Below are 16,037 nucleotides of genomic sequence, written 5' to 3' on the forward strand. Positions count from 1 at the left end.
TTTATTATCCCAAAAGAAAAACAGCAAATTTGTATAAGGCAAAAAATTAAAATACAATTAAATTACTTACCAATTGCAAAGACATGAGGTGGCATTGTTCCAAGAGATTTTCCTTGATACGACTTTATTGTTTCTGAAGAATATATTTTAGGTATGTCAAAGTATGGGTTCACTGCAATCAGAATGTTGGCGACATATGTCTAAACAGAAAAGGCATAAATGTAAAATTTTCCAATAGTTCATTTTCATTTAAAACCAAACAAGGGTCAGGGTGCCTGGGTGGCTCAGTGGTTAAGCGTCTGCCTTCAGCCCAGGTCATGATCTTGCAGTTTGTGAGTTTGAGCCCCACATCAGGCTCTGTGCTGACAGCTCAGAGTCTGAAGCCTGCTTGGGATTCTGTGTCTCCTGTTCTCTCTGCTCCTCCTCCACTTGCTCTCGCACATGCGTGTTCTCTTTCCCTCTCTCTCACAAATAAGCATTAAAATTAAAAAATAAAAGTAAACAAGGGTCATAGGAAAAAGAAAATTCAGCAAATAGATACCTTTAATTCTCTATATAAATTAGGACTCCTAAATCGGCATTTCCAGCCCTAAATGTTCCCTCTACAGGACCCGTATTTCTCTTTTAATAAATATTTTCATCTTTTCATCCCATCTGCATCTCAAACTCTGCATATCCAAAATCAAGATTATCTCTCTTGACCACCCCCCCCCCCCCCCCCGCCGTTTGCCTCAAAGAAAATGCTCTCCTCCTGTATGCAACCCCTGCCCCCTGGTTCATGGCATCACCACCAAGCCACAAAGAGCAGTGTCGAAGTCTCCGTATCAATTAGCCTTCTTCTGTTGACTCCACTTTATGGAACCCATCCTCCTAGTTCTATTTCTACAGCTCGAGTTTTGGTCATTTATATTCCTCACCTGGACTACTTTATTTACTGTGCTACCGAAGAGCTTAATATAACTCACAGGATCCTCTAGGCCTATCCCCATCACTGAACGCCAAAGACTGATTTAGTGCTGTGGTGACCACTTGGTCCCAGATTTTTGCAAAACAACATATGCTAACCATTGCCTAGAACACTGACAGGCTAAACGTTTAATGAGCAACTTAAGTTTGCTTTTAAATTTGGAATTTAACTGTGGTTCTAAAAGACCAGAAAAAAGCACCAATAGGATTTATAAAATTCCTAGTGGGTAGAAAAAGAGTTGTGGTTTAGCAATTAGCAGTGGTTTACTGGCCAAACTAGGGCAGGAAGGACCATATTTTTTCTCTTTTCTACCATACTTTTCTCTTTCCTGCTTCTAGTTGTAGAAGGGAAATGATGTAGAAACCCTGAACTCTCAGATTACTAATCTAAAATTCAGTGAATGCTCTCAAAGATGTTTACTGCAGTGGAATAAAAAAAATTTTAATTTTTAAATTTTTAAAATATTTCTGTGGGAGACAAAGGAAAGTTACAGAGATATTAGTAACCAATAAAAATGTTAAATGTGAGTTCTACTCAACTCTAAGGAAGAACAGTGATAATTCTGGTTGATGAGAAATAGAAAAATATCAAATGTAAACTCTTATTTCAAACTGTTTCCTCCTCTCATATGTTATAGTAATAATAACTAGATGGTTATTTTGATGGTTTTATAACCAAAAGACATAATTGGCTAAAAAAACATACTAATCATGGCTTCAGTTAACTTTGAAAACACTGGTTTTCCAAACAGAAGCTGATGATGCCAAACAGCCACTAATAGAGGTCAATTGCCTAACTGCATACGTATCTTCGGTTAAGAAAGATCTAAAAAGCTAGGAATAACCCTAAAATACTCCAGAGTGATACAAACATTATACATGAGAAACCAAAACTTAAGTTTCACAAACAGATCATTTTTTTCTATCAATCATGCAATTTAGAAAAGACTTATAGGTCAACTAAATGTGAAAAAAAGAAAACTAACTTTCTTGAAAGTATAATTAATATGCATGTTAACCTTCAGTTATTAATGGACAGGTCAGCATGTGCAATACACACCAACAAAGAAACATTAAAAGACCAATGAAAATCCTATGTGTTAAGCTTTTGTATAAACATCCCAAATAAAAATAAAGTATCTCAATTCTTAAAAAGGATAATCATTCTTATAAAAGTAATAAAAATTTTCCAGAGTGCCTGGGTGGCTCAGTTGGTTGAATGTCCAACTTCAGCTCAGGTCATGAACTCACGGTTTGTGAGCTCGTGTCTCTGCTGTCAGCACAGAGCCCGCTTCGGATCCTCTGTCTCCCTCTCTCTCTCTCTGCCCTTCCCCTACTTGCTCTCTCTCTCAAAAATAAATAAAATATTTTAAAATTTTAAAAAAGTAATAAAAATTTTCCAAACTTCTAGAAAAAATATACAATTAAAATTTGCTCAAATAAATATGATTGCTCTACCACCAAGTTATTAATATAAGACATGTACAGGCAAAATAGTGACCAGTTCTACTTCAAAGATTAACAAATCTGTTAAAACAAATTTGTTTTGGGGCGCCTGGGTGGCTCAGTTGGTAAAGCGTCTGACTTCAGCTCAGGTCACGATCTCGCGGTCTGTGAGTTCGAGCCCCGCGTCGGGCTCTGGGCTGATGGCTCAGAGCCTGGAGCCTACTTCCGATTCTGTGTCTCCCTCTCTCTCTGCCCCTCCCCCATTCATGCTCTGTCTCTCTCTGTCTCGAAAATAAATAAACGTTAAAAAAAAAATTTTTTTTAAATTTGTTTTAACAAATTTTAAAAATGGGCATTATTTTGGTAACTAAAACAGCATTTAGCACACATCAGATACTCAGTATGAGTCTGCCGACTGAGTGAGTTTTGCTTCTAAATATATATCTAATCAAGAATAACCAAAAAATAAAAAAATTAAAAAAAAAAACATATATCAACCCAAATATATTCCCTGAGTAGTTGAATTTGAAAAAAAAAAATCAAACAAGAAAGTGAGGACTAATACCATATACAATTGAAAGACAGCAAGTAAACTCTTCTAAACAGACTAGTTCTATTTCCCAGCTGTCACTACTTGGACAGATGGCAAAGACAAAGGTAATTTAGTCAGAATTAAGTGAGTATAATTAGGAGAATTGATAGTGATATAAAAGATTAAGACTGCTATTTGATCTGGGAAGAGTCAAAGAAGCCATGTGTTTTCTTCTTCCAAAAATAATGGAGTCCCATCTTTAGAACAGGAGAACTACAGTGTGGTAATTTATCTCCAGCCAACAAAGGAATTTACAAGTAGGTCATATTAAAATAAAAACCTCATACATACCCAATGAATAATTATAATTAAAACATACCAGTTAAGTATCCATCTGAAAAATGTGGTATAAACCCTAACTTATATTAAAAGCACTGTCTTTCATTTTTTAATATTCTGGTTTTTTAAGGTAAGTCATCTCGGGTTTAATGAAATACTGCAACTATTTCTACGATCAGTGTTTTGATGTTCTTAAGATTTCCTCAGGCACTGCCTTCTACTTTAATGTACATTTCTTTATCATCAAAATTTTCATTTCAACATATATTCTTTATAGTAATCTTAAATTTTTGCAGAATACTGTGAATAGTGAATTAACGTATCTATAGACATATACCAAAAATAAGAAATCAAAACCCAAAATAATTAATTTTTTTAAACTAAATTGGACATTTTAAAGTCTGAAAGATTATGCTCTGAATTCATTGTTTCATTCCACAAATATTTATTAAGTGCCTATGATGTATGATGCATGTTCCTAGCCATGGAATTAGAGCAGTAAACTTTTAGAAAAAAATCCTTATCCACATGGAGGTCATACTCTATTCAATAGGCTCAGAACAAGATTTGATCTGTTAGAAAATTTCAAGCTTAACAAAATCAAACAGTAGCATGTAAAACAATTATCCCCACAAAAACCTAAATCCTAGGTAAAATACTTACATAAATTCTGTCTTTACTGTATCGAACTTTGATATTATGAAGAAGAGTGGCTTCATTTAAATACATTAGTGAACCTGAAACATAAAATTTGTAAATCTTTAAATATTTCAAAAGTAAAATCAAATTAATACTATCTAAATCTGAATCACTTTGATCCAAGCTAAAAATCCACCTACTAGGTTAGATTTAATTCCATCTTTTTAAAACACTGGTACATGTAAACCCCAGAGGCCAATTTAAAATACCTCCAATCTACACATGTGTTACAGTGATATCATTAAACAACATAGTTCCAACCAGGTAAGTACATCTAGCAAATACCAGGTGAGTACACATTAATGAACACTGGTTAAAAAGTTCAGTACAATTCAAGTGGAAAGAAAGTACTACTTCAGATAGCACTGATTTTAATACACTTTCAATACAACAAAGTGAATCCACTAATTAAATCTGATGCTCAGAATTTTACAGAAAAACTACAAAAGATAAAATTTTAGAATGAGTGGGGCCATCAGATCAGTCAGTACTTCACAACTGATATGAAATAAGAGTCCTGCAAAAATGGTATGTGTTAACCCAGGACATGCAACTACTCAACAACACAATCAAGGTAGAAATCTTATTTTTCTGAGATCTGCTCTACTCATATGTCAGAGTATAGTATTACATTATATACATACACACACACACACACACATATACATACATATATATATATACACACATATATATACAATATTGTTAATGTGCCTTATATGATATGTAACATTAAAATAATATAATGTACTCTGATTTACTCTATTCTCCCAGCCTAATCTACTCTCCCAGCCCTCCAATCACTTGAGTTTCATTTCTCCATTTCTACCACATGCTGGAGTAGACAAAACCACTTTTTCCCAACCACTTTGTTTCTATTATTAGCATTTTCTCTTTTCTCCAATCCATCCAGACTGCTCAGCACATGAATCTAACTATGCTAGAAAACTAATTAAAAAGCTCTCTCCTCCTCAAATTATATCAGTGAGATTCCATCAACTACCAAAGTCCATTTTCAAGTCTGATATTCAAGTCCTTTATTAAACTTGCATTCAACTGATCTTTTCATATAATTTTCCACAACTCCCTTTACTATGGTCTAACTTGCAGGCAGACTAAACTACTTATCAAACCCAAACATATTCATGCATTGGACTCCACCTCTATATCTCTAGGTGTCAAAAATCTACCTATCCTCTAAGGTCGGTTCAAAAATTATCTCTCAAAGGAAAATTCCCCATTCTCGCTGCTACCACCACCACCACCACCACCACTAGAACTACTACTTTCTTCTTTGTACTTTCTTTATGGTACTTAGCCCAGACTGCCTGTATGATGATTATCATTTTGTATATATCTGATTTTGGCTACTAAACCAGATAGATCCTTGAGGGCAGAACTATGTCTGATTAATTTGCTTGTTTACTTAATCCTTCATGGAAGTCGTACTTATACCTACACTGTATATATGCCTAACATAAAATTCAGTACCTAATCAATTCTGTCAAACAAGAGTCTCTTGCTATATCTATCTCAATAAAGACTGCCCATGCTTCTATAGTCATATAATGTAGCCAGTTCACTTTCACAGGACATGTGTCTCACTGTTTCCTAATGCCACTTAAGGCAGAATAAAACAAGAAGTAAGTTGGTGGGTGAAGCCTCCTAACAGATGAATGGCATCTTTCCCTTGAACTGAGAAAGATTTAGAGGAGTTAGGCAGCAGAGGTGTATCCAATTTAGGTTCTGGTCACCAACCTTTCTATATCCCTGCACTTCTCCCACCTTCGTCCCAGGAGCCTGACTTACATGTCATCTTTTCTTATCGATGTTCAACCACTCCCCCATCTCTCACCTTCTTCTGAACAACCATTGTGAAATACCATTTACCTTTCCACGTCTTAATGAAAACGGAATAGCCCATGCATTACAATTTAAGAAGAAGATCCTTGTGTCCATTGGCAGATATTTTAATTGAGTTTCATTAACAGATATTCCTGAAATATCTGGGGATGTGTTGGTGGAAGAAGGTAAAGGAAATGAGAGCAAGCAGTCATTCACATGTCACTACAGGTTTAAATGATTAGCGTTCCCAGGGCAGTGTATTGTGGGAGTAAGAATTCTTACTTAAAGGAAGCAGAGAGAATATCATACAACCAAGTTCTAAAATATTAATGGATCAGGGGCGCCTGGGTGGCTCAGTCGGTTAAGCATCCAATGTCAGCTCAGGTCATGATCTCACAGTTCATGGGTTCGAGCCCCGCATCAGGCTGTGTGCTGACAGCTCAAAGCCTGGAGCCTGCTTCAGATTCTGTGTCTCCCTCTCTCTCTGCCCCTCCCCTGCTCATGCTCTGTCTCTGTCTCTCAACAATAAATAAATGTTAAAAAAAAATTATTATTAATGCATTAGAAACAATTCAAAACCATTTATTATGTTTAGCTACATGTGGATATATAAACAAAAAAAACATTATTATAATATGTGAACAGGATTAATTCATAGTTCTGAATGTCCCAGGAAGTTTTAACAGAACAGAATTCTCTCTTATTTTATATATAGTAGAATCTCATTCTTTCTTTTGCACTTTCTTTTCAGTTTTTGTTGTTGTTGTTGTTGTTGTGATTGCTGTTAAGACAAATTCTCCATCAATTTTGAGAAATTGGGAAAACAGAAATCCAAATTTTTTTTTCCTCAATCTCTTACACCAAATAATAACAGCTACCATTTGAGAGACTGATGAAGGTCAGGCACTACACCACGGATTTTAAATATATCATCTCTAAACATGCCACATACACATTATTACTCCCATTTTACAGATGAGATGCTCTAAGAGGAGAGATAAATTGCTCACAGGCACACATCTTTCTAACAGCATAGTCAGAATGTGAACTCAGGCTCTCCCCGAGTCCCTTGTGTCTCCTATTACTCCACTATTCCATGCTGTCCCATCCATATTTGGGACATTAGAGGCTTACTCAAATGTGAACTCTAAAGAAAAATCAACAAGGACAAAATACATTCCTTTCTCTTACCTTTTTTTGTTTTTAAGATTTTATTTTTAAAATACACCCAATGTGGGGTTTGAACCCAAAACCCTAAAATCAAGAATTGCATGCTCTACCAACAGAGCCAATCAGGCACCTCTTACCTGTTTTAAATGGAGAATTGTTTTGTTTTGTTTTTAATGTTTATTTATTTTTGAGAGAGAGACAGGGTGCCAGCAGGGGAGGGGCAGAGAGAGAGGGAGATACAGGATCTGAAGCAAGTTCTAGGCTCCAAAGTCAGCACAGAACTCGATGCGGGGCTCAACTCACAAACCGTGAGATCATGACCTGAACCGAAGTTGGACACTTAACTGACTAAGCCACTCAGGTACCTCGTTAAGTAGACAGTTTTTAATGTCAGATACCATTAATGATACCAAGACAACTGGATATGATTCTTAAATATTTACTGCCAAATAAAAAAATGAAACTGCTTAACCTTGAAAACAAAAGAATAAACATGGCCTGGTTCACTGTATAGTTTTTCCACCAAACATGCTAAGGTAAAATATAATGTCCTAAAATCAATTTTTCAATTAGTACTTATACATTTAAAGAATTTTTTAAGTTAATTTATTTTGAGAGAGAGAGAGAGCACAAGCTGGGGAGGGGCAGAGAGATGGAGAGACAGAATCCCAAGCAGGCTTCACGCCATCAGTGCAGAGTCCGATGCAGGGCTCGAACTGACAAACCGCAAGATCATGACCTGAGCAGAGATCAAGAGTCAGAGGCTCAACCAACTATGCCACCCAGGCTCCTCTTATTATACATTTTTTTAATGTCTGTTTCCTTTAAACAGTGACATTAAATGGGTCCTCTTGACTCAACTTCCAAATTACTGAACCACATATACTACCATAAAAATCATCTGATTCTAGAGGAGGCTCAAAATAACTCTTTCCAAACTGTTAACAAGAGATCTTTAGTTCAGGCTTCATAGTAAATTATTACCATTCCCCACATTTACACAACTGAGATAACACTAAAAGGGCACTCAAGAGACTCTTTCACCAAAGTGCAAATGTGAAACAATAATGAATTCAGGACTTTTGAGCTCCTCCATTCACATGAACCTTCATGTCAAAAGGCTACATTTCTTCTGAACCAGTATAGTATACCTAGTAATATAACCACTGGTTTATTTTTTGGAAGGATAGCTTCCTTTTCTGTGCTAAGAACTATTTTTTAACTTGATACTTACAATTATCTTCCACATCTTTTTTGCTGTCTTCTTCTGCAGGGAACACTTGGTTTATGAGAGCCAAAAATGTCTAACAAAAAAACAAGAGCTCATTAAACTAGCAGCTTATAAACAGTAAGAAAAATAAATGAACTTAATTGGTTGCATACATTGTAATAATAGCAACAATATGCTCTTCACTAAAATATAATACAAGATCCTCCTATTAAATAAATCACTAACCCAAAAAGAGGATAACTTTACTCAAATATTATACACTTTTATCATGAATATAAAATCAATAATAGAAATCAATAAAAAACATCCTGTCCTCTAACACCCAGAATGAGACAAAATAAGAAATATATTAATATTTTTAAAAAAAAATTTTTTAAGTTTTATTTCTTTGGAGAGAACGAGCAGGAAGGGTAGGGGCAGAAAGAAGGGGAGAGAGAGAATCCCAAGCATGATGAGGGGCTCAAACTCATGAGCCATGAGATTACAACCTGAGCCAAAATCAAGAGTCAGACACTTAAACCAACTGACCTACCCACGTGCCCCTCAGAAGTAACTAAATATTAAATTTACATGGTATGTACTTTAGCAACTTTTTAAAAAATAAAATTTTTAATATTTGTATATACAGTGATTTTATTGTAAAAAAAAAAAAAGTAACATTCGGTCAGTCAGATATACCAACAGCACAGACTATTATTTAATTAATGCTATTGTTTGAGTAAAACATATTAGATCCAAATTCCTGTACAGAAATGTGTCAGAAATATAAACAGTATCCAAAACTATGTGGTCCATAAAATTACAGATATCTATGAATGAGTCTGTATTTATTATATCACTTAAATGCTATGGCAGAAACTCTAGAATTAAGATAGTATCTTGCAAGAGAGAATTACACCTAAAGAGAATTAAATTTTATTCATATCATTCTAGCAGTTATTTATAAATTTGTACTTCTCAAACAATTACAATTACTCTTGTGGTTGAAGTTTCCATCCATATCAAATAAAACTCTAAGGAAAAATGTTCAATTATTTTAAAATAATATTTGTAGGTCTACATATGTACATATATGCAAGAGTGTAACACAAAGCTACTGCTATAAAGAGTAAAATCCAGGCTGCTGGTAATACCTCAACTGAAAGTCACACCTAAATTAGAAAACTTTTATGTCCTAAAAACTCTGGAAGTTAATTATTTGGAACCCAGTACACATGTTCTTAATGTTATAAATGTGCAAAGGTTTAGAGGATAGACCACAAAATCAGAACTGATCCATAATGTATTAAGTATATTAATGGTAATATAAAGCAATCCACAATTTATAACAATGATTCTATAGGAAAACGTATTAAAAAATAACTGCTAAAGTCACAGACATTAGCATTCTTTCACAGATGTGGAAAATGGGGTAAGGACTCCTCAGACCCAGGTTTGGGTTCTATCTTGTTAGGAGCCACGTGAAACAGAAGAGGTTCCAGAAAGTCAGAAAATGGAGAAGCGGAAGACAACAAAATCCTAGAATGGAAAGGTTAAGAGCAGGAGTAAAAGGCCAGTAATGAGTCCTAAAATATAGTTTCCCTCCCTCCTTCATCCCCCAGTTACCACCAGCCCTCATCTTCTCTCCTTTACTGCCTTCTTTCTCAATAAGAAAGAAAATTTGTTTCATTAAAGCAATTGTTTTCTTTTACAGGGAGGATGCTTTTTCTCCTATCAAGGGAAGATCACATAACAAAGCACACACTAATCACTAGCAGTAAACATGTACCACACATCAAACACAGCACATCAAGCTCCAATGACCAAATGGACAAATACGTTTCTGCATTTGAGAAGATTATAGTCTAGTAGGGAGGGACAGAGAAATGTAAACAAAATTTCTGATAAAACATTACAGGCAGCTAAGAATTTTTACCACTCCTCCTAAGAAGTAATCAACAGTAAATTCTAATGCATACGAGGAGGAGGAAGAGATGGGGCATCTGTGGAAAAAATTCATAAAGGAGGTGACCTCAATCAGAATCTTGAGAAATAAATAGTATTTGCTAAGTAAAAAACTATGGAAAGTGGCATTCCAAGTAAAATGAGTACTGTGAGCAAGGACACTAAGCACCCAAAACCATCTGGTTCATGGTGAGGGCTTGATAAACACTGGAGAGGAAGAATGGAAGAAAAGGAGGAATAGACACACTAGAAATAAGCAGATGGCAGGAGTATGAGGAGGAAATGGTTGGTTGATAAAAGATAAGACTAGCAAAGTAGAGACAGAAAGAAAATGGAGACCCTTAATAAGCCATATATTGAGGGCTTTAGCTTGAAGTCCGGTCTGCTGCAAATAGGGAACATGAAATCGATTTAGAGGTTCAAGACAGCATTTTTAACAGAATAAAAGATATTAGAAAACATCAGAATGCATCAGTAATAATGTTTCATTCATGAATATGCATTCACATGCACAATACTACTCCCTGACATGTATAATCTCTTTCTTATAAATACACACACATACAACACACATATCAAATGCAATGTAAAATCTATTTCTTACTATTGGTCACAATCAGAAAATTTTAAAAGCCATTACTATCATCAAAGACATGTTTCCCACTAGAGCCAATCACACCCTCTTCCATTCTTTCTACTATATCAGCAAACAGATCTACTGGACTTGTCCATCACTTTATGCACTTAATTCCTTAATATTCAAAAGATGATGATCTCTCTACCAGGAATTACCTAAGTAAAAGATTGCTTCTCTTATGGATCTTTTTAACTGTATGATTATTATGTCATTTTATAACTTATTAAGACCCTGCTCAGAGAGTAGGGAAAAAAATCAAAGTTAGAAGCAATCCCTGTGAATTTGTTAACCTCCAAAACATTTTTACGGAAAGAAGCTTCTTCATTTATAGAATAACCTACAGATCCATAAGTTTTCATAACTCCACATTTTAAATCTTAAGTGTTTTTATTGGTTCTCTATATGTACCTCATTAATACTAATAAGGCACAGTTGAAAGCACATAAGATATTTAAAATATGAAAAAGCATATATTCATAAATCAAGTTTCCTCTATGACTGAATTGAATTATTTTGTGGATATAACAAAATATATATAGCAGAATATACCTAGAAAATAATACTTTTCATTTCATTGCAGCCTTTTCATTTACTGTGCTTATGAAATACATTAAACAAAAATGAAAAAAGACTTTGAAGGATAATGAAAGGCTCACTAAATTTCTATCCCTCCCTAAATATACTACTTTGACATACTGATCATTTTGAATTAAACGGCTCTTGAGAAACAGCAGGTGAAAGAATGCCACTGTCACCCTCCTTTTTATCCCTGAAATCAGGACATAAAATTCCTATGTGAAAAGTGACCTCCCTGTACCAGGAAGAAAGAAGAGAAAGGGAATCAAGGCCAAGAGAAATCTATAACTTAGTCATACTAACTCTTATCTTCCTAATTACTTCACCACAATGTACTACCCTTAGCCCAAACCCCATTTGTCTTATCAATTCTTCACAAATTTTTTTGTTTCTTTGTCAAAAAGGTATAAAACCTTTCTCCTCTGGTCACTTCTTTGGATCTTCATTCTCTTGTGAAGGTTCCCAAGTACATGTAAAAATTTAATAAAAATGGTATGCTTTTTAACAGTGACTCTGTCTTATGTCAGTTGATTCTTAGGTCCAGCCAGGGGCCTGAAAGGGTAGAGGAAAATTTTCCTTCCCCTACAATTTCAAATACATGAAAATAATTGAACTTATTTCTTAACCCTTTCATTCTCTGAACATGTATGGCACTGTAAGTACAAAGAGGTCCTTGGTTAATAAGAAGAAAAACTAGAAACACTTTGTGTTTTCTTGCCTGAGAGCATCTTTAATTGGCCTCCTCTAACATGGCACATTATATATTATGCATTTAGGTTCCTGGGTTGTTTACAGTAACAGAATAGTTTTCTCTGTGAAAAGACCTCATGAGAGATCCACCTTGTTTTTCTAAGGTTCCCAGAAGGATGGCAGTCATATGGCATTAGTTAACCATGTATCAGTAGAATATAAATTATTCACGAACATTCTCAAAGTCTAAAGTAAACAGAAATGACATCAACAAATTTAATTTAGTAAGAGGTGTTTAACAGTATTTATTAAACTGAAAATTGTTAAGTTCTCCCACAAAGGCAGACCTTACAGTCCCCATGAAGATCAAAGAGACTCCAGATCACTTTTTCCCCAAACTCCCATTTTGTAATACTGTCTAGTCTATGTCTAGGCATAAAAAGAAATAGGGGCGCCTGGGTGGCTCAGTCAATTAAGCATCTGACTTTGGCTCAGGTCATGGTCTCAAGGTTCTCATGGGTTCAAGGCCCATGTCAGGCTCTGTGCTGACAGCTCAGAGCCTGGAACCTGCTTTGGATTCTGTGTCTCCCTCTCTTTCTGCCCCTTCCCTACTCATGCTCTGACTCTATCTCTCAAAAATAAATAAACATTGAAAAAAAAAAAACAAAAAAGAAAATAAACAGATGCCATGTGTACAAAATTAAAGTATGCTTTTATGTTTTAAAAACTATCATTATAACAAAAAGCTATCATTATAACACAATAATAATAGATAGGTATGTTTAAGACTTAAGTATCTGTACTTAATAGAATATGCTCTATTAAGTATCTAATCTCATGCTAATAAATTTAAGTAAATAAAAAGCTTAAGAAAATCATCTAGAAGCTAATGCAAAAAACAAAATTTGGTAAAATAATCCCATTCACTTTTCATACTTTTGTAATATATTGACTACATCACAGACATATTAATAACTTGAGCAATATAAGGAATAAAAATGTTACTGTTCATATTTTATCATATAACTATTTCTTAAAAATGATATGAAAGGCTCACTAGATTTGTCTGATTTTATGATAGGATCCCATTTTTCCCCTACGATATAAAACAATAAATAACTCACTAGAAAACTAAGATTCACTTACCAGAAAATTGTTTTCCCTTATACTGAGCTAGGAATATCTATTTCATTAAGAAGGGACACACCTATAGAAAAAAAAAATCAAATTTTGAAATCTTTCTGAGAAACTCACCTTGCCTTTTTGGTTCAAGGGTTCAATGGTTAAGCTGTCAGGGCCAATATCTGCAATATTGCCCATTTGAAATCCATCTGTAGGGTGTGGCGCCCAAACGGGCTTTCCATCCTCCATTTTTGAAGGGAGTATCTATTTTCTGTTTGAAAGGAACAAATAAAACAACATGAATAACTTTGGAAATAAAAAATAAATACTTTTTTAGAAAGCTAACATGTGAATTGGCAATTCATAGAAACACATGTCTGACCCTATCACAGGTAAACCCCACCCCCTTTCATCTTGTGGCTGCACCCTGACCCTTTTTATCCACCTTTAGATAAGGACCAAGCAGAGGCTACTCAACCCTCAAGTAACACCTGCTCTGCTACTGCCTTCCTTCAATTGTGATTGCAGTGGAGTACTGCACTTTGAGCAGTACAGAAACCGAAACAGCCATAATGTTCACTTATTGCCCCAGTGTAATTTATAACAACACTTCCTTTTACTCGCTGAAGTATTCTGGATAGCACAATAAACAGTTGTCCTAGGAATAGATGTTATTGTGTGGAGTTAGCTAAGAGTTTAACAAAAGTCATTGTAGACCTAAAGGGATAAAAATGAGACATGTGAAAGATTATCTCCTCTGGGAAAATTTCCCTGACAATCTGAAACTACAAGGATGCCTCACCCATGTTGCCCCCTATGGTATCTTCACAGTACCACTCAGCATACTGTTTTTGTTTTTCTTTTTTTACTGAGGTAAAACTTATATACAGTGAAATGTACAAACCCCATGTATACACGTTGGTGAGCTTTGACAACTAGATATACCCATCTAACAAACACTGCCATCAATATATAGAACATTTCCATATAGAACTGAAAGTTCCCTTATACCTCCTCTGGTCAAACCCTAACCCCCATAGGCATCTACTGTTCTGGTTTCTCTCATCACAGATTACTTTTTATCTTTTCTTGAACTTCACATAAATGAAATCTTACCGCTTTTGCATATGGCTTATTTGATTCAACAAAATGTTCTTGACAGTCAACCATGTTGTTGTATATACTAGCCCACTGACTGATTATACCACAATTGTTTACCTGTTGTCCTACGGATGGACATTGGGATCGTTTCCAGTTTTTGCCTATTGTGAATTCTAATGTAATTTTTCAAGTGTTCTTCTAAAGCTTCTATGCTTAGTAATCTCATATCTAATATGAGCAATCTCATATCTTTGCAATTCTGTCTTTTGAGAATATGCCAAAGGGTTCATGACATGTAAGACATTTAATTTTAATGAGCTTAGATTCTAGGAGACTAATGGGTAATCACAAATTGGCTAGTGAGTGATCCTAGATGTTCTGGTTTCATCATCTCAGTGGGAACTTATTTTTCATTACTCATCTATACTTAAAGAAAAATTGACACATGTGCCATAAACTCTCCTCTTTTGTGGCATTCTCAAATCTGGGATTTCCCCTGTGGATGTTGTCAAGTCTATTTTCTTAAGAAAGTCAAGGATGTATAGTATGTAGTTCAATCAAAAAGCTAGTAACAACTGGCATGTTTGCAATGTACTTGTTGGTTAAGGTCTTCAATAGTGAGATGTGCTTTTCCCCATGCAGCAAAGGCTATTAGGATTATGGGTATTCCAAGTTAAGAAATTAAATGAAGATTCTCCACAGAAGTCAATCAGTAACATTGAGCAGACTTACATTACCACACCTTACATCTACACACTTTACCTAAATATTCATATGTAGTCCCATGGCTTTAAGTACCATCTTTAGGTGAGTGATGCCCAAATTTATTGCTCTAGCCCAGAACACCAGTGAACTGAGTCCCCAGATTTTATGCGTCTAGTGGACATCTTCTCCTCACAAATATACCTAAAAGATGTAACATGATTATTATATTATTACTCTGTCCCACCACCCCAGCCTGTTCTTCCTTATCAGTTAAAGCACCAACAACACTCAGTTCAAATCAAACATGGGGTCATCCTCAATTCTTCTAGCTCCTTGCAAATCCATATCACTCCTCTAAACCTATCAAATCTACCTCCAACAGGTATCTTATTTTTACCCACTTCTCTGTTTCACCTCTGCCATCCTAGTCAAAACCAACATGGCCTTTTACTAGGACTTCTGTAATTAACTTAGCTTCCCACTGCTACTCTTGCCAATGTGCACAGATCACCAGAAATCCAACTGAAAGGTAAATCTGACCATGTCATTCCTGCTCTATCAGGGCATGAACTAGACCTCTCTGTGTTCCCAAAGCCCAACACAGAGCAGGCAACTTAATATTCACTGAGTGAATGAATGAATTGTTCACACAATTTGGGAAGAGTAAGAGGATATGATGAACTAGGAAGAGTTGAAAGGTCTTAAAAACCTAAGCTTGAAATTAAGCTCCACCACTGTCTGACTAGCTCTTAAACAAGTTACTTAATCTCTCTGATCATTATCTTTATCTTTACCCATAAGTGATATCACTTACCTTACAGAATTGCTATGAGGATTAAGTGACATAAAATTGAGATCACCATTCTCATGATACCCAACAGATACTAGTCACACTTCTCCCCTTATTTTCCCCAATATCCATTGTTTGAAGCTACCAGTAAATTTTGCAAAAATGGTCTTGTGACACTTTTAAATACAGAAGGACATTACAGAATAGTCATGAAATATCATTTAGGAATAATTAAATATCTGGG

At 35.2% G+C, this 16,037-nt stretch overlaps 1 protein-coding gene across 12 annotated transcripts in view; it reads right to left on the reverse strand.

Moving 5' to 3' along the window:
- MYO6 (myosin VI) overlaps positions 1–16,037 on the reverse strand; it is a 143,324-nt gene that overhangs the window by 72,094 nt on the left and 55,193 nt on the right. For all 12 annotated transcript variants that reach the window (XR_008298521.1, XR_008298522.1, XM_027057387.2 and 9 more), the window contains exons 2-5: positions 13,330–13,468; positions 8,232–8,301; positions 3,947–4,020; positions 71–200 (exon numbers count right to left, since the gene is read on the reverse strand). Coding sequence is in view for 10 of the 12 variants with exons in the window: in XM_027057387.2 (XP_026913188.1) it covers positions 71–200; positions 3,947–4,020; positions 8,232–8,301; positions 13,330–13,446 (391 nt within the window). In the remaining 2 variants the exon portion in view is untranslated. The remainder of the gene's footprint in view (positions 1–70; positions 201–3,946; positions 4,021–8,231; positions 8,302–13,329; positions 13,469–16,037) is intronic.

Source organism: Acinonyx jubatus, chromosome B2 (genome assembly GCF_027475565.1).
Source record: "Acinonyx jubatus isolate Ajub_Pintada_27869175 chromosome B2, VMU_Ajub_asm_v1.0, whole genome shotgun sequence".
NCBI classification, from domain to species: domain Eukaryota; kingdom Metazoa; phylum Chordata; class Mammalia; order Carnivora; family Felidae; genus Acinonyx; species Acinonyx jubatus.